This window comes from Eriocheir sinensis, unplaced genomic scaffold (assembly GCF_024679095.1).
Source record: "Eriocheir sinensis breed Jianghai 21 unplaced genomic scaffold, ASM2467909v1 Scaffold215, whole genome shotgun sequence".
NCBI lineage: Eukaryota > Metazoa > Arthropoda > Malacostraca > Decapoda > Varunidae > Eriocheir > Eriocheir sinensis.
This window is the reverse complement of record NW_026111516.1, coordinates 292,501-314,796: the sequence shown is the minus strand read 5'-3', so window position 1 is coordinate 314,796 and position 22,296 is coordinate 292,501. Positions and strand designations below refer to the sequence as shown.

At 41.9% G+C, this 22,296-nt stretch overlaps 2 protein-coding genes across 2 annotated transcripts in view; one reads left to right on the top strand and one right to left on the bottom strand.

Moving 5' to 3' along the window:
- Positions 1-803: 803 nt before the first annotated feature.
- LOC126990859 (uncharacterized) lies at positions 804-2,120 on the top strand. The gene is made up of 4 exons (XM_050849512.1): positions 804-891; positions 1,003-1,200; positions 1,721-1,835; positions 2,095-2,120. The coding sequence occupies exons 2-4, from the start codon at positions 1,016-1,018 to the stop codon at positions 2,107-2,109; spliced, it is 315 nt and encodes a 104-aa protein (XP_050705469.1). The 5' UTR covers positions 804-891; positions 1,003-1,015; the 3' UTR covers positions 2,110-2,120.
- Positions 2,121-7,617: 5,497 nt separating this feature from the next.
- Positions 7,618-22,296, bottom strand: part of LOC126990858 (SH3 and cysteine-rich domain-containing protein 3-like) — a 23,215-nt gene continuing 8,536 nt past the window's right edge. The window contains exons 4-5 of the mRNA XM_050849511.1: positions 22,026-22,215; positions 7,618-8,507 (exon numbers count right to left, since the gene is read on the bottom strand). Of these exons, the coding sequence (XP_050705468.1) occupies positions 8,406-8,507; positions 22,026-22,215 (292 nt within the window). The 3' untranslated portion in view covers positions 7,618-8,405. The remainder of the gene's footprint in view (positions 8,508-22,025; positions 22,216-22,296) is intronic.

The following is a 22,296-nucleotide window of genomic DNA, read 5'->3' as shown; positions in this document are numbered from 1 at the left end:
CACGAAAAAAACAAAAAACTTACACACGAGCGGTTGGATTAGAGGCAGTCAGCACCTAGCTCACCCAGCTGTTCGTCCTCCTTTTTGGGCTTGCAGATAAATGAGTAACTGAAGAAACCTGATGAGAGGTTAACTATGATAGCCCGGATTATAGGTTTTTCATGTCTTCCGGTGTATTGTATTTTATCCATCATAGCCTCAAGACCCAGTGAGTTGGAGATGAGCACCGAAGGAACGTTCAGTTTAGAGTATAGTTTCAGGTTTACCTACCTTAGATGTGATATATATTGACTAATTCTCAGGTTTCATATCCAGAGATCGACGACCAGGTCAACGGTTTCTTTGGTGATTTGAACCTAAGTCTATATATACCAAGTAAGTCACTCTGCTTCAAAACTGCGACCGGTACGCGCAGGAGGCGGTTTTGGGGCGGAGCAGCGGGATGACGTCACTTGAAGCTAAAATTAAAAAAATTACCCGCCAGTTCAGGGGTGACTAAACTTGGGGCCGTATGTGCACTCTGGATGTGGATTCTCGCCTTCTTTCACAGCGCGTTCAGGCAAGCCACTGACGAAAAAATACGTCTTTTTTTATAGTGCTATTGCGTGACTGTAGTTCCAATGCCTACAAACGGCGGTGTGGGGTGTGAGGGAGGGCATGTTGAAGTGATTGATTTAAATTAGTCCGCCTTTCTTCGTTGTCTCTAACTCCCTGTTTCTACATTCTCTAGTTTGGCTCCAAGCAGTGCCACGTATAAACCACGCCTCTGTCGTGTCTCCTCCCACAAATCTGCGTATGACTTGACTTGGTGTATATAGACTTAGATTTGAGCAACACAATAACGCCTGATCATCCTCTTGAAATCCGAGCTAACCAACCAAATGTTGCTGAGTGAGTTGCGAAGATATCGTTGCTTAGTGGCTGAAATATCTTCATGTGTGTGACAAACTCGATATTTTCAATATAGACCGCTGCTTAAAGTGTATACTTTTTTTTTCACAGAATATACATTCAGATGACCGACGTCAGCATTACGGGAGTCAATAACTTCGCTTCATATGGTAGCTCAATGCAATTAGTAGATGTAGATGCTGTTTCCATAATTATCAAGTCCCCCAAAGTTACGCTTGACGCTGGGCATTACTTCATCAACGGGACCATGGTGGACCACATACAGCTCGTCGGAGAGGGACCCGGCATGTGAGTCTCGAGCATGACGATTAAAAGTTACTGATCATTGTGGCACTGTATCACTATCACCATGGCTATCAGCCACTACTAGTCCGCTACAGAGCAAAGGCCTTACCCAACGTCTTCGATCTCTGATTTTTGTGTGTTTCACTCTGCTCATACACATGCTTTAATTTAATTTATGTACCTGGTATTCTGTCTCATCCGACTTCTACTGTTTTTGAGGTGCCTCTGTGTTACTTTGTTAATTTATCCTTTTCATGTAATATGCATGATATAACCTGCCATGATTCATATCTTAGTCTTAATGGTCATTAGAATATTTTTTGTCTGCTCCCTAATCCATTATTCTCGCTCCCTGTCGCTTCATGTACCAAACATTTTTTTCTCAGTATTCCTTTTTTCCGCATTCCTTAATTACATCTCTGATTTTTGAGTAGCCACGTTACTGTTAAAATTATCACAACCATAATCTCAATCCAATCGGCTGTCTTCCTAACATACTTTGTTGAATGTATGTACTTTACAGGATCTCTGTAGATGACATGGAGATTCGGGTGAATGGTCGTGGTAACTTCACGTTGAAACCTGTCACTATGGTATTCTCCGAGGCTTCCATTAACTTGGAGATGTGGCGTTGGACGGTAAGTAAACACTGGGTGTGAGGCGGTATGAGGCGAGTTGATTTATATCTAGTTCAGTTTCTTTCATGAAATACGAGTAGAACGCAAATTCGTAGATTAAATGAGCTCTTTGCCAAGTGGAAAAAAATAATTGACGTAAAATATAACTCATCTCAAACGCTCCGCTTTGCATATTCATTTTTTTTTCACAAGTTCATTGCTTAAGGCACACTAATAAAAAAAAAGAGTATTCTATTTCACAATTTTGATTTTAATATAGGTAATTTTGTTTTAAGGTTAACCTGGCACCGACCTTGGGACAGTATTCAACGAGTTTTTCACCATGTGTGGACCTGAGATCTTCGACACTATAGAGAATAACTTGAACAGCAGCGGAAAACTTCTGAATTTCTTGAACAGTCTCTTCCCACCTAAGAATCCCCAAGGCTCCCATGCTTAGGGAAAAATTTAAAAAGACTGACGATATTGCACAGTACTGACATTAGTCTTCTGGGGCCCTAAGCGGAATCATGTTTTAAGGACCACCTCTCTAATGCCCCCTCCTGGATAAACAATTGTATAAATATAACATATTTAAAAAAAATAAAAACATCAAGAAACTTAATGTCTTGAATATATAAATATTTTAAGGTCTTTACAGTCAAAGGTTCTCTAAGTGATTGTATGTTTCTCTTTTGACTCATTACAGCCCTGATAATGTCGAGGCTGAGTTAGGGACTACATGCAAGAGTTGATTTTCAATAACTATTAAAAGTACGTACTCGAGGATGAAAATAATACGCTGAGGAAAGAAGGTGTGTAATTCATAAAATAGATAAAATGTAAGATACCCATACTAAGCAAACAATAGTGTACTACATACAATGAACTGTTGCAGGATAATTTGTGTTGGCAAACATACAGTAATGCCATTAAACTGAAGTTTATGGTACAACAATGAATAATTCACCTTATCTTTAAAGTTATACAGGTCGAAGGAGTGTGTATGAGTGATGCGGGAGCTGGAAGGTTTTTCTTAAGTCAAGAATATGGCAAAAGTGGGAGGTGCAGATGCGAGCGTCATGCTTTGGTGAGTGGGAAGGGTGTTAGGATGTTGCTGGTGACTCTCACATTACACACACACACACACACACACACACACACACACACAAACAAGCATTTAGACATACAGTGGAGGGAAGAGAGTGCTGCCAGCGAGACCCGTGACGTGTTGAGACTGAGGGAAACAACCCGACTCATAAAATAATGAAAACTATTAAAACTGCCAAAAAATAACAAGAGTTCGCTATAGAAGTCCAGACTAAGACTAGGGAAGCAGAAGAAGGTCACTAGTAAAGGCGCAGCCGGCGTAGAGGCAGGGAGCAAAACACCACACTGCCACGGGCCACCGGGGCCTAAAGGTTTCTGCAGTGTTACATTCTTCTAATTGTAAACAAGAGGCGTTATGAGAGTAAATCATACTACGCTACGAAAGGAACTTCAAACGAAGTGAAGCGAAAATAGCTAAAAGGAATTTTGTTATACATCAACCTTGTATTTGGAGATCTCCAGTTTTACTGCAATTTGCAGACTAAAGTGTAACTAAATTAGCCGAGTGCACACTGTGTGTGTGTGTGTGTGTGTGTGTGTGTGTGTGTGTGTATATATATATATATATATATATATATATATATATATATATATATATATATATATATATATATATATATATATATATATATATATATATATATATATATATATATATATATATATATATATATATATATATATATATATATATATATATATATATATATATATATATATATATATATATATATATATATATATATATATATATATATATATATATATATATATATATATATATATATATATACACACACACACACACACACAGCAATAGGCAAATTCTGCAGTTGTATTATTTCATTATATGTGATTCATAAACTGTACACACTTTCATGTTAAATTAGAAAAAAAACTATTAACACCAGTGTTCTGTGTGTGTGTGTGTGTGTGTGTGTGTGTGTGTGTGTGTGTGTGTGTGTGTGTGTGTGTGTGTGTGTGTGTGTGTGTGTGTGTGTGTGTGTGTGTGTGTGTGTAGGTAGGTAGATATCCATCACATCTTGATGGGACACTGGCTCTCTGGTACATGACACAGGAACACTGGTGCAGGGAATGGATCGACGATTTATAAAGGTGAGTGGCGAGAACGAGTCTATATATGTATAATAAGTATTTGGAAATGAAGCAACCTAATTATTAGAAGGAATCGATAGAATGGAGGCAAAGGGTAGTTCATCAATCAATAAGAGACAATAAGTGACTGCGTGGCAGCACTCACGGGGCCGAGAACGCCCTCGAATTAGTTATCTCTCGGTACCGGCCTGCTCATGGGCTGGTAAGATCGTCCCCGAAGCCTGACCGTGTGCGAGAGATAAAAATAATCTAGAAATATGAAAATATCTATTGCATTTCATTTTCTTTATCATTATTCTAACTAATTTTTGTAGTGACAAAATAAATAATTTCCTTAGTATGATTTACAGAAGTTTATGTGCTGAAAGATCATATCTACGTCAACTTTACGACACTGTTGAATTTGCTATTTACAGTTGAACATTTCCTTGTGTCGCAGTATCATAGCCCAAAAATTTTGCTTACATTATTACTCTTACATATAGCAAAACAGCAAGTGCAAATTAAGTGACCCGAGTGATAAGTTTGCTCATCATTTTAGTCAGTCTGTTGTGTTCGCAGATCCGGAGACCAACTCGCCTGTGGCACCACGTGCATACATATAATTGATAAAAATATTTCGTAATTTGTCTTTCTTCGAGTTCCAGTCTTTCGCTACTAAACAGTGGTGTCTCAAACGAGGTTTAATTTGTATAATTCACCAAGCAGCGTGAGAGGCACAGCCTACACATTAACCACAACATGAGCCAAAATCTCAATTACAACACTTTGGTTCCCATGCACGATGAAAAGCTACCCGTTCTGTAGCCTTTTATTGCTTACTAATAGCATCTACATTTTATCTGCATCAGGAGGGAGACCACGGTGCCCTTCCGAACACCAGTAGCATGATGGTATCAACTACTTGATTTCGTTTTCCTTGTTTCAACGTGATATGTCCTACATTCGAATCAATTACATACGAATTTATCTATGTGCGCAATATAAATATACTCTGTACTCTATTGTGGCTCTGAGCAGCCTAACCGATATTCCGGCCCCCTAAATCCTCTACTCATGAGCTTTATAACACATGCCATCGTACATTCATTATACTATTTTGTAACCAATATAACTTCATATAATTATATATGTTTCTCTTCATATATATACAGTAAAGGCAGCTCACGACTCTCAAAGTTAACTAAAATATTCAAAATGCACACCGTCATCGTCGAAATGAACCAGTACCTTACTATGGGAAATTTATGGTAAAAACAGACCAACAACTACAAAAAAGCCAGTGACCACTAACATGACAGGCAGCGAGGCACGCTTCTGCTTAGGCGGCCTGGGGCAAGGCTTCCCCTTCTCGTCAGCCGCGGCTCAGCTGGAGCAGGGCGTCTGCCACCTTTTGCCTTAGCATATATAAAAAAAAAAAAAAAACGAAACTGTATCACCAACTCTTAAAATTGGAAAACAGTTATTTGGTCGGGAGTGACACCCCACCCCCGGGGAAAGCTCGCTCATCTGCACAGATATACTCGTAAAGTACTCTGCTAAGTGGTTCACCTGCCAGACTAGTCGTAAATAAAAAGGAATTAAAGTTTTCATATAATCTCATAAACAGGCAGGAATATTCTAAAAGAATATTCATAGATGCCAAAAGATCTCAACATTCTGGGTGCATTTACTAACAGCATAATGCAAACAAAGACCGTAATATTCCACTAACTACCCTAAGTATAATGTGTATGTGTGTTTATGGCAAACCTTCGGTAAAATACCTTTGTGAGGGATACACCCAGAATATGTCGAGACCTTGAGCTTAATAAGGAATATTTACATCTACAAAGGCGTCTTCAATGCGTATAAAATAAAGGATAATTCGGAAGAGGAGGCAAGGAAAATCATGTGTGGCGAAAGGTTTGCAAGCATTTTAGAAAGGTTAGAAATGAAGGCAGCAGTAGGTAAAAAATGCTCGGTGAGGACTATAATGGCAGAGAGGAAGGATGAGGAAGGAGTAAGTAAAGGGTGGTGCAATGAGTGACGCAGTGTGGAAGCCCTGCTCGCTGGCAAAGCTGCGAGTGACAGTGATACAAAACAGTGGTTACATAGTTCTTTTGCCATTCTCTTCATTTGATGGGAGTCTTCTATCAGCAGTGGTAAATATTTGATAAAAAATGGCTTTTTCTCCTAACATATCTACCTTCTTGACCCACATTGTCTAGGATTCAAGGCTGGCAGATACGAAATGCATCTAAATAATTTGTTTCAGCGTTTTACCAATTCGCGCCACTTCTGCACTGCATCATTCATTTATCTACTTCACAACAGTGAACGGTTGGCTTGATTACTGTTGTGTTTGAGTACTTTCCAGATATTTATAAAATGTAGAAAACTGCTGAGAGATATAAAATCTTTACATAAGCTCTTGTTTTTCCGGGCGGTCACAAATCTCAGAAGTCCTTACAAGTGAATACACATCTTAGGAAAAAAAAGTCAGTTCTGAGGACAGCTTCACTAAAAGAATACTCGTGGCGCTTCTGAATGTTAAGGAGTGAAAGATGCCATGCTGATGGCCGGCAGAGTTGTGGGGCATGATACAACAAAGGGTTTGTGACACTTCTACACGAAAGGTGAACTGCGTTGGGAACGGGTACGGATCAATAACAACCACAGTCTGGTAGACATAAATCGCTTAATGCCACGAACTCATCAGTGAGTGAAGAGTAATGAGCTAAAATCTGTAAGGTGACAACATGGAAGAGGGCAGGGTGGGGGTAGATAGTAACCGAGGAAAATGGTAAAAAAAAGTGAGAACAATGCCTAATCTGTAAGTATGAAAATGGAGAAAAGGCGTTCGCTGAGGAAGGCTTAGTTCTTGAGGGAAGGCATTATCGAAGAGACGACGATCTGAGTTCATAGCTGAAAGAGAAGGCGATTATTAAAATATAAATTATTATCATCAATATGAGACTTATGAAACTTGCCTACATATGTTTCAAGTTTGTTGCATCGCACCAAAACCTTTTGCATTAGACAACTGAAATGAAATATGAGAGTAACCGTGGAAGTTAATAGGTTCAATGTCGGTTTATGATAATAAAACCTAATTATTAGAAGAGAAAACTATTTGTCATTTACAGAGGGTGGCCAAATTAACTTTACATGATATAGATATAAAAGAAAACTGAAATAAGAAAGTGATTACAATATGCGACACGAACAACCTAGCAATTGCAATGTGTAAGTTGCAGCCTACCTTTGAGAATTCAAATACAGAAAAAGAAAATGCCTCGCCACTAATTCTGGTATTTTGGCCACCCTCCGATCTTGACAAGAAACCTCAAATTCCTTGGAATTTCACTCACCTATTATGTGTGTATATATATATATATATATATATATATATATATATATATATATATATATATATATATATATATATATATATATATATATATATATATATATATATATATATATATATATATATATATATATATATATATATATATATATATATATATATATATATATATATATATATATATATATATATATATATATATATATATATATATATATATATATATATATATATATATATATAATTTCCCCTCTGATGAATGCTATGTAGGAGTGGCCTGGCTTGTTTGGTTTCGCATATCAATATATTTCTTGTTTCCTCTGCAATCGTTTTTCCTCCGCGGCGTCGTTGATTCATGTTTGTGTTTTCCTTGTCCTCACATGCACGTAACGTTCTTTTATCAGAAAACTTGTATTTATCAAGTCATTCAGTTTCGGAGGCCAAGACTGCTGCTTATGTAAGCTTGAATGCATAGACGTAACCAAAGACATACGCATTTGCTGCTACCACACACACACACACACACACACACACACACGAGAACCACCGCGGCCAGTTTTGCTTCTTTTTTCATAATTTTCTTTTTCAGAGTGCAATGAAGACCTTACTTAGTGCAATGAGCTAAATAGTAACAACAACAACAGCAGCAACAACAACATTAACTAATGCTCAGGAATGAATGTGAGTCTTGAAGGGTGGGTGAGGGAGGGCGGTGGGGAGGGAACAGGTGTAATATATAGGGGGTGGGTAGCACTGTTATCTTCCTTCCCCCCACCACCACTACCACAGACATAATTTTTACCCTCCTTGTGTCTTTTATTTGTTTACCCACGAAAAGTGTCTCCTCATTTATATTTTTAACATGGTGCAGTTTTTCTTATCACTTTCAAATATAAATGTTTCAAATTTCTACGAGGTATGTAAATCGATTTGTCTATAGTGTTACTTCATCTTTCTTCCACATCCACACTGTAGAATCACTGCCTTCCGAGGAATGGCTATAATCCCTAGTCTCAGGCCTCTTGAAGGTATTTGAGGGGACACACGCCTTGCTGGTTGTCCCCATTGCGAATCATCACCATACCGTCCACTTCCTCGCCTATCTGGATAACAATCTGGAAAAAAGTCCAAGTTTAAGGCATGATCACAGTAACATACGATATGAAAGAAAAAACAGAAAAGATGAAGATATAAAAAAGAGACTCACAAATGAAGGCTGAATGTAAAGTAATGCGTCACTTCTCTTTCACTTTCATTACCAGTCATAGTTACTTATAGTCTATCGATTTTAACTTGAGCCCTTGGGCGCGGCTCAGGGATTCTCCACGAGACCGCGCTGGTGCCACATCACTCCATTACTCTCCTCAGAGAGGGTCGCTACATCTCTCTCTCTCTCTCTTGCATGGCTGTGCAGGGCGCGGGAGTGAGATCTACTTGAGTCGTCCATTGTGGCGTAACGCTGAATGGTGCGGCCTGGCGCCTGCTGCCAAGGTCCGTTAGGCGGCAGAGTCGCATGAGCCACGTTGCCAAGTGATATGGAAGGTTTACTGAGTCGTTGTCTTTCCCTCTAATCCCAAGCCATTCATAACACCATGCAGTCGTATTATGAATGTATATATTATATTTCATAAATAGATAACGTACAGACTAACGGTGAGACAGATCGCCATGCGCAGGTCATCGCTAGATTTGTAAACAAAGGGGGCTTCCCCAGGCCAAGCCCCAGGGCTCAAGTTAGAGTCGATGGACTATAGTTATAACAAAAAATCAGTCGCTTAAAGAGAGGAGCCAGATGGATAGGATATTAAGGTATTTAGACCTCACGCTCTTTCCCCCACACTGCTTTATGCATATGAGCGTGAACACATTCAGAAGGACACACACACACACACACACACACACACACACACACACACACACACACACACACACACACACACACACACTCGAATGTAGAATAAAATGGCACCAGAATAAATGGCACTGGAAAAAATGGCACCGGAAAATACGGCACAGGAAAAAATTACAGGAAAAACTGGCATCTTTTTCAGCGTTGGAAAAAATGGCACAGTAATGAATGCAACGGAGCTAAATTGTTTGGATCTCGTTATCATATTGCCAACTCTGGCCACGTCGATACGTACCCGTTAGGTAAGTCTGATCCAAGTAGGTGACGAAAGACTCCATCTCCTCTGGTGTGTTGTTTTTGAGGTAATTCATGCCAGTAGAAACATCCTCGAGAGGAAGAAATGCTAGACTGTCTACCATACCACAAAACAACTTTTCTTCCTCACTTTCCTTGTAGATAGTAGACAGCCTCAACTCTTGCATTTTTCTCCAGGACGACTGTGTCAAATAGCAGAAACAACAACGATTGGTCACTTCCTTTCCGATAATTGCTGTGATGGCTTGTAGAGTTGCTTGTTCGAAGTCAAGCATAACGGTTAAAGGGTCTGGATACAGGAGGTATTCCATACATTTATCAAGAACGGCCTTGAAATGTTCCTCATAAGTGTCATGGGTCTTGTGTTGCAGGAATGAATAAACAAAGGAGACACATTAAAAGGGGCCATGTCAAAATTTTCGTCCATCATCCAGAGGCCAGATTTCGCTAACAGTCATAGTCTGTTCACTATATAGCAAGAGCAATAATACGGTTGTCACTGTCTGAACCATTGTCATATGTCAGGAATGGTTGTGGTTCTGGTCCACCAGGTTTTTTTTTTTTTTTTACAACAAAGGAGGCAGCTCAAGGGCAACAACAACAAAAAAACAATAATAAAAAAAAAGCCCGCTACTCGCTGCTCTTAAAGTAAAGCAAAAGAGGTGGCCGAAAGGAAGATCAAATACAGGAGGAGAGGTGTCCTGATACCCTCCTCTTGAAAGAGTTCAAGTCGTAGGCAGGAGGAAATACAGATGAAGGAAGATTGTTCCAGAGTTTACCAGCGTGAGGGATGAAAGAGTGAAGATGCTGGTTAACTCTTGCATAAGGGGTTTGGACAGTATAGGGATGAGCATGAGTAGAAAGTCGAGTGCAGCGGGGCCGCGGGACCCCCTCCCGCGGCCCCGCTGCACTCGACTTTCTACTCATGCAGTTAGCAAGTTCAGAAGAGCAGTCAGCGTGGAAATATCGATAGAAGATAGAAAGAGAGGCAACATTGCGGCGGAATTTAAGAGGTAGAAGACTATCAGTATGAGGAGGAGAGCTGATGAGACGAAGAGCCTTAGCCTCCACTCTGTCCAGAAGAGCTGTGTGAGTGGAGCCCCCACACACATGAGATGCATACTCCATACGAGGGCGGACAAGGCCCCTGTATATGGACAGCAACTGTGCAGGGGAGAAGAACTAGCGGAGACGGTACAGAACGCCCAGCCTCGAGGAAGCTGATTTAGTAAGAGATGAGATATGAAGTTTCCAGTTGAGATTTTGAGTTAAGGATAGACCGAGGATGTTTAGTGTTGAGGAAGGTGATAGCTGGGTGTTGTCAAAGAATAGGGGATAGTTGTTTGGAAGATTGTGTCGAGTGGATAGGTGGAGAAACTGTGTTTTTGAGGCGTTGAAGGACACCAGGTTCTTCTTGCCCCAATCGGAAATAATAGTAAGGTCTGAGGCTAAGCGTTCTGCAGCCTCCAGCCTTGAGTCGTTAAGTTCCTGAAGGGTGGGTCTTCTATTAAAAGAAGTTGAGTAATGCAGAGTGGAATCATCGGCGTAGGAATGGATAGGACAGTTCGTTTTGGAAAGAAGATCATCAATGAACAACAGAAAGCGAGTGGGAGATAGGACAGAACCCTGTGGGACACCACTGTTAATAGATTTAGGGGAAGAACAGTGACCGTCTACCACGGCAGAAATAGAACGGTTAGAAAGGAAACTGGAGATAAAGGTACAGAGAGAAGGATAGAAACCGTAGGAGGGTAGTTTAGAAAGCAAAGATTTGTGCCAGACCCTATCAAAAGCTTTTGATATGTCCAGCGCAATAGCAAAAGTTTCACCGAAACGGCTAAGAGAGGATGACCAAGAGTCAGTTAAGAAGGCTAGGAGATCACCAGTAGAACGCCCCTTGCGGAACCCATACTGGCGATCAGATAGAAGGTCAGAAGTGGAAAGGTGCTTTTGAATCTTCCGGTTAAGGATTGAGTCAAAAGCTTTAGATAGACAAGAAAGTAAAGCTATAGGGCGGTAGTTTGAGGGATTGGAGCGGTCACCCTTCTTAGGCACAGGCTGTATGAAAGCATACTTCCAGCAAGAAGGAAAGGTAGATGTTGACAGGCAGAGGCGAAAGAGTTTGACCAGGCAGAGTGACAGCACGGAGGCACAGTTTTTAAGGACAATAGGAGGCACTCCATCAGGTCCATAAGCCTTCTGAGGATTGAGGCCAGAGAGGGCATAGAAAACATAATTTTGAAGAATCTTTATAACAGGCATAAAGGAGTCAGAGGGGGACTGAGTAGGAGGAATATGCCCAGAATCGTCCAGAGTGGAGTTTTAGAACAAGTTTGAGAGAAGAGTTCAGCCTTAGAGATAGATGAGACGGCAGTGTTGCCGTCAGGACTGAGGAGTGGAGGGAAAGATGAAGAAGTGAAGTTGGAGATGTTTTTGGCTAGATGCCAGAAGTCACGGGAAGAGTTAGAGAAAGCAAGGTTTTGACATTTTCAATTAATGAAAGAATTTTTGGTTAGTCGGAGAATAGATTTGGCACGATTTCGGGCAGAAATGTAAAGTTCATAATTAGCATTAGTTTGAAGGCTCTGGTACCTTTTGTGAGCTACCTCTCTATCAATGACAGCACGAGAACAAGCGTGATTAAACCAAGGCTTTTTAGCGTGAGGAGTAGAGAAAGAACGAGGAATGTATGCCTCCATTCCAGAGACAATCACCTCTGTGATGCGCTGAGCACACACAGAGGGATCTCTATCCTGGAAGCAATAATCATTCCACGGGAATGGAAAAGTACATCCTCAGGTCGTCCCACCGAGCTGAAGCAAAATGCCAGAAGCATCGCCTCTTCGGTGGGTCCAGAGGGTGTACAGGAGCGATAGGACAGGATGCAGAAATAAGATTGTGATCGGAGGAGCCCAACGGAGAGAACAGTTTGACAGAATAAGCAGAAGGGTTTGAGGTAAGGAAGAGGTCTAGAATGTTGGGCCGATCTCCAAGACGGTCGGGAATACGTGTAGGGTGCTGGACCAACTGCTCTAGGTCGTTGAGGATAGCAAAGTTGTTGGCTTATTCACCAGGATGGTCAGTGAAAGAGGATGAAAGCCAAAGCTGGTGGTGAACATTGACGCCCATCCATCTGAAATAACAAGTTTCTGTAGTGTAGCAAGGTCACGAGGTTGATTGGCGCTTTGGTGATGCCAAATGAGTCTTTTACGATGTTCTTGAAATACGAAATGAGCATGAACTTTTTTCCATGGCTAAGGCAGTTTGGCATATATGTTCACGAGAGCGAAATGTTCGCAACCCGTAATTGATACATGTATATAATAGTTGAATCCCATATTATAGCATGCAAATATTTTTGTGTGCCATTTTTTCCACGTCAAACTCTGTGACATATTTTCCGGTGCTATTTTTTCCGGTCAAATTCTTACAAGTGCCATTTATTCCTGTATCATTTTTTCCGAGTGACACACACACACACACACACACGCACACGCACACGCACACACACACACACACACACACACAGGCGTACACACACACACACACACACACACACACACACACACACACACACACACACACACACACACACACACACACACCTATATAAACATATACAAACACACATACAACTACAACAGCACACATACGGTTGTCACTGTCTGGACCATCGTCATATATCAGGAATGGTTGTGAAACCTGTCCAACACGCTACTAAAACAATGTTGTGCATGTAGAAGGCAAAGACCATTACTTTTTCTTGTCCAGACTCTACGGAATATATTGTTACCAGGTTGTCAGAGCTATGAGTCGCCAGTGTTGGCTGCTCTTTTCAACAGGTCAGTAAATTTGTCCAATGTTAAATTTAAATGAAAGGATTTCATGATAATTATTCATCATCATTATCATCATAAAGAACCATTACTAGTCCAGTGCAGGACAAAAGGTCTTCCAAACGATACCCATCTCCTGCCTGATGTTTTTTTTGTTTTGTTTTTTTAGCAATGAAAGCAGATCACGGCAACAAAATCAGAAAGCATAAAAGCCCACTAAGCGAAAAGAAGACAAGTTGAGTGGCTAAAAGAGAGGGCCAATTTCGATTGGAGAAGTGTCTTGATATTACCTTTTTGAAAAGTTCAAGCTGTTGACAAAGTTTACCAGCAAAAGGGATAACAATGAGGATGCTGGTTAACTCTTGCATAAGAGATTTGCATAGCAGAGGGATGCAGTAGAAAAGAAAGTCGTGCGCAGCAGAGTCGCGGGAGGGGTGGAGGCATGTAGTTAATCACTTCAGAAGAGCAGTCAGCATGGAAATATCGATAGAAGATAGAAAGAGAGGCAACATTGCGGCGGAATATAAGAGGTAGAAGACTGTCAGTTAGAGGAAGGGAGTTTATGAGACAAAAAGCCTTTGACTCTGTCCAAAAGGTGTGTGTATGTGGAACCTTCACACAACACATGAGATGCATACGTCCTCCGAGGGTGGACTCTTGTGTATGGATAACATCTGGAGGGTGGGAAATGGCGGAGACGATACAGAATGCCTAATCTTGAAGATGATTTGGCAAGAGATGAAATATCATGTTTCCAGTTGAGATTTTGAATTGAGGATAAAAGGTTGATAATGTTTAGTGTAGAACAGGGGTTCCCAAACTGATGTGTATTTTATAGCAGGGCTGTGGCTGAGAAGTCAGCGTGCGGGCGCGGTGTCCTGGAGGACCCAGATTCAAGTCCTGCCCGCCGCTATAAGATGACGATTTTCAGTCATCGTCGAGTTGCCTAAACCTGCCCATATGCTGTTCTGATCACCGCCTATAAACCCAGACTCTAGCGAAACTCTCTAAAAAGGATTAACTGGAGCTCTGGGGAACAAGATGAGCCAAGTAGGAGTGGCGCCATTTTTAAACACTCTCCGGCGCAACTAACAGGATGGCGCTGACTATCAGGCCCTATCATGAAAGCCTAACGGCGCTATATGCAAAAGGTGAAATAAAATATTAATAACTTGAGTCGGGTTATACGTGTGAATGACTAGTGAGTAGTAGTGAGTGAAGGGAGGTGTGGAAAACGGGGTAAGGGATAAATAATAGTTGGAAACCCCTGGTGTAGAAGAATGGGACAGCTAAATGCTATCGAAGAAAAGAGGAAAGGCGTTTGGAAAATATGTCGAGTTCAAAGGTGGTGATATTGAGTTTTTGAGGCAGTGAAGAACACAAAGTTAAGAACATAAGAACATCAGAACGTAGGAGTCTGCAAGAGGCCGGTAGGCCTGTACAAGGCAGCTCCTTTGAACCTAATCTCCCGTGTATCTAACCCCACCTAATATCGCTGTCCATGAATTTATCTAATCTAATTTTGAATGTGACAATTGTATTGGCACTCACCACATGACTGCTAAGCCTATTCCATTCATCCACAACCCTGCTAGTAAACGAATTTTTGCCTTTGTCCCTGTTGAATCTGAATTTATCCAGTTTAAACCCATTACTTCGTGTCCTACCCGGTTCTCTTACCAACAAAACCTTCATTCTGCCTCTTAAAAAAAAAAAACAGCAAAGTCAGAAGTTAAACGTTCTCTAGCGTCCAGCCTCGAACCCTGTAATTTCTGTTTGGTGGGTCCTTTGTTGAAGAGCAGAGCCTTCGGCTTAGGAGTGGATAGAACAATTTGTTTAGAAAAAAATCATTAATGAACATTAGTGAGTGTGCTTTATCTTGCTCCGAAAATATAATTATGTATATCTCTTCACCGACTCGTAGTTCTCTGCCCAAACTTTTACATTTACTGGGGTGTTACTCTAATACTTTCTTTGTTCATCGTTTATCAGTTTTCCGCAAGCTGTGACGTGTCCCAGTCCATTTCTTACTATTAAGCTTCTATATATTACTTTCAACCTATATTTGTTCACTAATTCATGATACTTGCTTTCTGTTTTTCCATGCCATGCTAACTAATGCGCCCCGGGGTGAGTCGCTTCACTTATTTGCCGCCCATACTCCAGGCGGTCCCCCCGAGCAAGCTCCCACGCAGCTTCCCTGTCCATCCAAAGTCCCTCCCTTCTGGATCGGCTGACTTGACCCAGCCATGAGTTACGAGGGCGTCCCTTTGTTTTCCTTCACTCAGGGTTGTCTTGTGGAGAAACAACCCTGTGAAAAGGATCGTCGTTCGGGAGGCGCGCCACGTGCCCATATAGCCGGTGTTGGCGTTCACGGACTAAGCTGGTAACAGGCCTGAATTCAGTTGCACGGAGTAGTCGCTGGTTCGACACGAAGTCGTTCCAACGATACCCCCATGATCGTGCAAAGGCACTTGGTACCAAAGGAATCGACACGCCTCTCTAAGTCACTATTCAATGTCCATGTCTCATAGCCATGATGTAAGACAGGGAGCACAAGCGACTTAAAGATTCGAAATTTTGTCCGCCTGCATAGATATCGACAACGCCATATACTCGTATTGAGTGAGTCCATAACACCGTGAGTCAGGCCAATCCGTCGAGTGACTTCCTGGTGAGACCCACCACTGTTATGCACTAAGCTACCAAAGTATGTGAAACTTTTGGTGACCTCGACAGCCTCACCACATACATGATCAGACTGAACTGTTTCATCCAGCAAGCCTCCAAACGACTGAACCTTGGTTTTGGCCCAGGATAACTTCAATCTCAGGGGTTTCACCTCCTCGTCCAGCACACCAGGACCTCCAGTGATTCCGCGAGAAGTACAGTATCATCAGCAAAATCACGATCAGTGACCTTGATGTTGCCAACAGATGCTCCGCAACGAATTTGACCAACAACTTTGCTTAAAACCCAGTTCATGCAAGTGTTACAAAGTGATGGAGCAAAGACGCATCCCTGCCTCACTCATTAATTAACAGGGGAGAAGCCGGGAACGCCTCCCCCACACTTCACAACACTCTCAGTCCCAGAGTATAGGTCAGTCATCAGGCTAATAATCCTTGCAGCAATCCCACGGATCCGCAGAATATCCCAGAGTGCCTCACGATACATTGAGTTAAAATCTTTCTTGAGATCGACACAGGCTGCGAGCAGCCCTTGTCAAAACTCACATCAGCGTGACGAGGACGCGAAGTGCTAGGATCCGGTCAATTGTTGACTTGCCAAGCGTGAACCCGAATTGCTCAAGTCTCAGAAACTTTAGCAGATGAGATGGAACTCTCATCAGCAGCAGATGAACGAGGACCCTGCCCGGCACACCGAACAGTGTAATACCACGGCAATTGCTGCAGTCCTGTCGGTCCACGAGTCCACCCGCCAGCCAGCTCTCGTGGAACTGACTATTGTATTTTTTTTAACGTTTTCGCCTGTAGCGCCGGTAGGCTTTCTTCAGGGGCCTGGTGGTCGGCCCAAGCCCGTCATGGCGCAGGCAATTTTTATAGTGGCGCCTAAGACAATGGGTGTGTAGCGTGGGGAACGCTGGGCAACTACAGTCAAGCTTGACGCAGAACATCCTCAAGTCCGCACATCTCGGTAGGGGGTTACTCTGCAATAAAATATACACTCGGCAAGAAATGGCTATAGCTACTCCCTTGCAACGAGCATCACCGCTCTGGCCGGACCAGTATTAGGTATAATCCCCACTTCTGATCTCTCAATTGCCAGGTCTCTTCGTCTCAGAGAGCCCCATTATGTCCACTCTCAGCCTCATGAGCTCATCTGACAGAGAGGGTAGTCGCTGATCATCCGAGAGGGTCTGGACGTTCTAGGCACCCACACGGAGAGCCCGCCGAAGATTAACCCCTGGCCTGGCTCGATGAGCTCGTGTCTCATTTGCACCACTCCGGGGGTCTCCATGAGAAGAGGGTGGGTGTGTTCTGGGCCGGGGAGCTAGCTCTCTTGCCCCAACCAGACCTGTCAAAAGTACTGGATGCCATATATTTATGCTGGGAAGTTCGTTTTCCTGGGCTCCCACCCACCACAGACCGTACAAGGGTAGGCTGATCGTTGGGCCCAGGATCCATACAACAGACAGGTCGGCTCACACGCCCGCTCGGGTCAGTGAGTGATGTCACTTGTCCCCCGCCCCTCATAGCCTGGCCACAGTCTCCAGTCAGAAAACAGCCATCCATCTACTCTGATGTGTGACACAGTGAACTATCCTTTTCAGCAGATATGCCTAGTAACTGCTCAGTGTATGGGCGTGACAATACTGTACAAAAAACTGAAAATACCGTGCGGTATTTCAGATTTCCCAGGGAGGAATCGGTAAGAAAACAGTGGGTGACTTGTTGCCGCCGTAAAGGCAACATAAATACAAAATATGCACTTGAATATTTGGTGTATTTCACTCAACACGACTATGCAGATGATATAAAACACAGGCTGCCTGACACTGAAAAGCCAAAAATTAAACGACTCCTGAAGAAAGATGCTGTCCCTTCTCTTTTGGTGCTGAAGCAGCCTGTGTTTTATGTCATTTGCATAATAGTGTTGTGTGCAATACACAGAACAGACAAGTGCATATTTTGTGTTTATGTTGCCTTTACGGCGGCAACAAGTCACCCACTGTTCTCTTACCGATTCCTCCCTGGGAAATCTGAAATACCGCACAGTATTTTCAGTTTTTTGTACAGTATTGTCGCGCCCATACACTGAGCAGTTACTAGGCATATCTGCTGAGGGGGCTAGAGCACTGTGTCACACATCAGAGTAGATGGATCACTGTTTTCTGACTGGAGAGTGTGGCCAGGCTATGAGGCGCGTGGGCCGCATAACGTCTAGCCGCAACACACGACTACGGCCAGTGGCGGATCTAGAAAATATATGTATATTTTTTTTTGGGGGGGGAGGGCACTAGGCACTCGGCTCGCAACCGAAATTTTTCGGTTGAATAGAGATTTTGGGCTCTATTCCCGGGGAGAGTGAGAGTTAAAATGGGCTTTCTCTCATTACACCCCAGCCCCTGCGCCTCCGTAGCTGAGTGTTTTCTGTGACCGCCTACCACTCCTCGGGGCACCAGTTCGAGTCCGATTAGGTGCCTTCGGCGCACAGCCCACCCAGCTATTGCTCCTATTCATCCTTCCTTTCGGGTTGGTCGATAAACGGGTACCTGGGGAAACTTGGGGAGGGTAAATTGTGGGAATCCGGACGGCCAAGGGCCAAGTGTCCCCGGGATAATGGATACGAGTCCACCACAGGCTCAAAAGGTCAAGGAGGCGGAAATGAGCACCGATGCAGCGCGCAGAAATATCGTATGCTCTCCACTTTACCTACGAGTATTATTTTATTAGGCAGGTATTGTAGGATAGTCTCTGGGTTACTCATTTTTCCCATCCCAGACTGTCTTCCATATTGTACTTCTAAAATATGTTAGGTTACAAGAAGAGCTTCATTAGCTTTATTTGTGAAATGAATGTGGAAGAGAGGTTGGAGGAGAAAATTTTTGCTCATTACTCGATGTAATTTGTATTAGCAGTGATTTGGTAAATAAAAACAAACAAATGAAAATTCCTTGTCAAGTGTTGAGCATAGTAATTTATTAGATACCATTAAGTTACTTTTTTTAGGAGGAACTCATTGGTTCATTAAAATTAATTTAATTCACTGTAGCATATATATATATATATATATATATATATATATATATATATATATATATATATATATATATATATATATATATATATATATATATATATATATATATATATATATATATATATATATATATATATATATATATATATATATATATATATATATATATATATATATATATATATATATATATATATATATATATATATATATATATATATATATATATATATATATATATATATATATATATATATATATATATATATATATATATATATATATATATATATATATATATATAGTGTAAGTGTGTGTATTTACCTAGTTGTGACACACGGGAAAAGAGCTACGCTCGCGCTGTCCCGTCCATATCCACTCTTGTCCAACTTTTCCTTAAAATCATGAATGTTTCTTGCACAAACCACTTCCTCCTCCAGCCTATTTCAAAGCTCAACGCTTCTGTTTGGGAAGCTAAACTTTTTCACATCTCGCCAACATGTGGTTGCCCTCAACTTCTTTCCATGTCTTCTCGTTTCTCTCTCGTTCCACACACACAGGTCCTCTCTGTCCAAATGCTCCACTTCGCTCGCCACCCTGTACACCGCTATCAGGTCTCCTCTTTTTCTTCTTCTCTCCAGGGCTGTGAGCCCCATGTTGTTGAGTCTCTCCTCATAAGTCCGATCTCTAAGTTCCGGTACCATCTTAGTTGCCACTCTCTGCACTCTTTCCAGCTTTCTTATGTTCTTTTCGTGAGGAGACCCGACCACTGCTGCATACTCCAACCTTGGCCTTATCATTGTAACTATTATTTTCTTCATCATCTCCTCGTCCAAATACACAAATGCCGTCCTTATGTTCCTCAGCAAATTCATAGTTTGTCCCATTATCCTGTTGATGTGTTTGTCCGGTGACATGTTCTATGAGACAGTCGCTCCCAAATCTTTTTCTTCCACTCCTCTGCATATTATCTCACTTCCCATCTTATAATCATACTCACATCTTCCACTCCTGTGGTGTGTGTGTGTGTGTGTGTGTGTGTGTGTGTGTGTGTGTGTGTGTGTGTGTGTGTGTGTGTGTGTTGTAATGTACAAATTCCAGGATAAAGTTTCCTCTTTTTTTTTTAACATCTCAATGACAGCCGTAACAAAATTTTCAATTAGATCACCGATGGTCAGTTCAAGGTGAATGCATAATTTTGAAAGCCCATTGAATCTCTCCTCACCCATAGGTGACCATCTGTATGATTTTATATGTTTAAGTGTAGTAAAGCTTTGTTCTGCTGTAGCAGATGAAATGGGTAAAGTGGCATAAATAGGTAATAATTTCTTTGTAACAGGATAATTTTGTGAGCACTGCTCATATGTATCAAGTACAGCATTTGGCAAGGAGCTTTTAGGTACAGAAGCCCAACGTGATCTCCTCATTCTGAATTCAGTGACATAACCATATAAACCATCCAGGCCCAAAACTGGATCATTAAGAGGTAGTCTTTGTACATCAATTGCGACCAGCCTCTCTCTCCCCCTTGTCCAGTACCCTTCCGATACACGAACTAGACAAGTCAGCGAGGCGAAACTCGCAGAGCGTGAATAAACTGCATTGTTCATACTTGTTCTGTGTGAGTATTTCATGTTTTTTTTCTTTTCAGCTTTATAACATATGTTAACGCGAAGTAGTAGATAAACATTCATTTATGCATTTTAATAATAATGGTAATAATAATAATAGTAATAATAATAATAATAATAATAATAATAATAATAATAATAATAATAATAATAATAATTATTATTATTACTATTATTATTTCCGTTAACAAAAATCATAATATTTTTGGGGGGGCACGTGACCAGGTGCCCCCCCCATGGATCCGCTATTGGCTACGGCATCCCTCAACCTTCAGGACTCCCGTCTCCCAGCCTTACAGGGACGCCACACACGGCAAAGATGTGGGAGAGCTGGGTTCTCAGGATTTGGCCCGTCCAATGGAGAGGAGTAAAAAAGAAAGAGGGAAAGAAGGATACCGCTCGGTGTGGTTGAATGCGCTGCGTTACTCTCCTGATAAGCCTGCCCCTACCAAGTTATACTCAGCATTATTCTTTAAAACCTAATACAGTAAACCCTTGATATAACGGACTAATTGGGGAACATAGTCCGTTAATGCCGAAAGTCCGTTATAAGCGGCGAAAAAACAAATACGTAAAATAATGCCAACGAACCAAATAAACGTAGGTATATATATTTTTATTGTGTATGTTGTGTGCACATTGTTTGTATAGCCGCATAGCACAATTGGCGATGGACTGCGAGGCACTGAGGGTGTCAGGTTGGCAGTGAGGCCCTGCGAGGGGGGCGTATTGTTACGGGAATGGGCAAAACTTTACTAGTGCGCCAATCTCATACTGGTAGACGAATTATATTTTTTTGTAGTTTTCGGTGTGTTATGAAATAATCCGATAACTGTTTCTGTCACAAATCATTAAATTATTGACTTTTCAGTGCCTGTTGTAAGCCTGCCGCAGCCCGCAGCTGCAGCCGCAAAATAACTCGCAGAGAAAGATGTTCAACTTGCTTGCTGATCCTTTGTTTCACTCACCGTTCACAAAGACCACAAGTGGACAAACTAGAACAAAACAAGACAAATTAATGTTTTCCCTGCCGTGTATTTCCCGAGTGCGCATGCGTGGTGGACAGCAGAGCGACTTATTTCTGCAAGGAGCTATTTCTCGCGACACCGGCCAGCCGCCGCAAATGTCCCGTCCCGCACTGTGTATTTTTTCGCCCCACACCGAGTTCCGAATAACTTTACTAACCAAACATAACTTACCGTAACCTACCTAACTGGGGGCTTAGATGATGATTGGTTGGTTAGGTAACAATTTCACTAATGATAATGGATATCTCACCTGGTCTCGAAGGAGCTTTATTCCGTTTTCTCCGTCATTAACCTGGAGGTTGTGGGTGACCTGAAGGGGCTTCTCTCCGCCGTTTAGACGTGTGACATACTTGGAGGGGAAGTAGCCGGTCCGGCCCAAACACTTGCCTTGCCACCAGTCAGGGTCGGAAGTGTCTGTCACCGTCACTTTGTATCCAGCTCTACGGTATGATGTATGTGTGTGTGTGTGTGTATGAGAGAGAGAGAGAGAGAGAGAGAGAGAGAGAGAGAGAGAGAGAGAG